Genomic DNA, 2,318 nt, shown 5'->3' on the forward strand with positions numbered 1-2,318 from the left:
TAACTTGATACTGAAACACACAGTGTTTTCCATACACACAAACACTAATAACTTGGTCCTGAAACACACAGTGTTTTCCATAGATACAAACACCAATAACTTGGTCCTGAAACACACAGTGTTTTACATAGATACAAACACTAATAACTTGGTCCTGAAACACACTGTGTTTTTCATAGATACAAACACTAATAACTTGGTACTGAAACACACAGTGTTTTCCATACAAACAAACACTAATAACCTGGTACTGAAACACACTATGTTTTCCATAAATACAAATACTAATAACTTGGTACTGAAACACTGTATTTTCCATACAAACAAACACTAATAACTTGGTCCTGCAACACACAGTATTTTACATAGATACAAATACTAATAACTTGGAACTAAAACACACAGTGTTTTCCATACAAACAAATACTAATAACTTGGTACTGAAACATACAGTGTTTTCCATACAAACAAACACTAATAACTTGGTACTGAAACACACAGTGTCTTCCATAGATACAAATACTAATAACTTGGTCCTGAAACACACAGAGTTTTTCCATACATAAAAACATTACCCCTAAGGTAGCACTAAACTTACCTTTTTAATGAAACTTTTTCAATCCCTATACTGCTGTCTTGGGAAATATCTTCAATGTCTTCCAGTTCAGGAGTAGTACTGATAACATCTGATAACTCAGCTCCAAATCCATCAACCCAACCATCTCCTAATTAAATACATACCTTATGTTTAACTACATTAAAAGCAGCAGGTCAACTAATTCTTATTTTTACATAATTATAAAGAAACACCAGACTTCTGTACAATAAGGTTGATCCCTTTCTTTACACTCACTCTATGAACTAAAAAATGAAACTCTTCTGTCCTAAATAAACTGGTTGATTCTTGTTTTTACACTCACATGTTGACAATACAAATTGGTTCCACTATTAATGAACTGAGTATTCGAGATAACACAAATGGTCATGACAGTGGGAGTTAGACAAATTATAATTATAACTTTACAAAGAAAATAAGATAAGTCCATTCTCTTTGTAGTATAATTTCTAACATACAAAAGCAAGCTCCTATAAACTAACCCTCTAACATTACATCTCTTATTACTGCTAACTCAAAGTCTCTCTCACTTTCAAACAAGCATGTGATGGTAATATACACGTCAGTGTGACAAACAACTCCTCACAAACATACATCTCATGGTAATATACCCTTCAATGTGAGAAACAACATAAATAACTCATTACAAACAGACACATCATGGTAATATACCCTTCAGGGTGACAAACAACATAAATAACTCCTCACAAACATACATATCATGGTAATATACCCTTCAGTGTGAGAAACAACATAAATAACTCCTCACAAACATACACATCATGGTAATATACCCTTCAGTGTGAGAAACAACATAAATAACTCCTCACAAACAGACATGTCATGATGGTACAAACCCACTCAAGTGTGACAAACAAAACAAATAGCTCTTCACAAACCAACAAATAATGACAGTACAACTCACTCAAGAGTAACACATCGAATAAATATCTCTTTTCAAACAGGCTATGAATGACAAAATAATGGACTCAATAAAATGAGATACCTTATAAAAAACCAGACATGAAAACACAAACACCTGAATGTCACAAATAAAATGAGATACCTCATCAAAAAACTAGATATGACAATACAAACAACTGAATGCTATAAACAGATGTGATACTTCTTACCAAACAAACAAGTCATAAATACACAAACTACTTAATGTCAAACAGATGTAATACATTTTACCAAACAAACAAGTCATGACTATACAAACAACTCAGAGCCAAAAACAGATGTAATACCTTTTACAAAACAAACAAGTCATGACTACACAAACAACTCAGAGTCACAAACAGATGTAATACCTTTTACAAAACAAATAAGTCATGACTACACAAACAACTGAATGTCACAAACAAATATGATACCTTTTATTAAACAAACAAGTCATGACTACACAAACAAATGAATGTCACAAACTTCATTACTACTTGTAGTCCCAATCTATCCTTGGTGTAATACAACAAAAAATACTACTAGTGATGTACATTACTACTTGTAGTCCTGACCTATCATTGGTGTAATGCAACAAAAAATACTACTAGTGATGTACATTACTACTTGTAGTCCTGACCTATCATTGGTGTAATACAACAATAAATACTACTAGTGATGTACATGACTACTTGTAGTCCTGACCTATCATTGGTGTAATACAACAATAAATACTACTAGTGATGTACATGACTACTTG

The 2,318-nt window shown here is 32.4% G+C and overlaps 1 protein-coding gene across 1 annotated transcript in view; it reads right to left on the reverse strand.

Moving 5' to 3' along the window:
- Positions 1–2,318, reverse strand: part of LOC106476060 (JNK-interacting protein 3-like) — a gene marked incomplete at its 3' end in the record, with an annotated part of 21,958 nt that overhangs the window by 13,754 nt on the left and 5,886 nt on the right. The window contains exon 3 of the mRNA XM_022380032.1: positions 599–725. Coding sequence (XP_022235740.1) covers positions 599–725 — 127 coding nt within the window. The remainder of the gene's footprint in view (positions 1–598; positions 726–2,318) is intronic.

This window comes from Limulus polyphemus, unplaced genomic scaffold (assembly GCF_000517525.1).
Source record: "Limulus polyphemus unplaced genomic scaffold, Limulus_polyphemus-2.1.2 Scaffold9728, whole genome shotgun sequence".
NCBI lineage: Eukaryota > Metazoa > Arthropoda > Merostomata > Xiphosura > Limulidae > Limulus > Limulus polyphemus.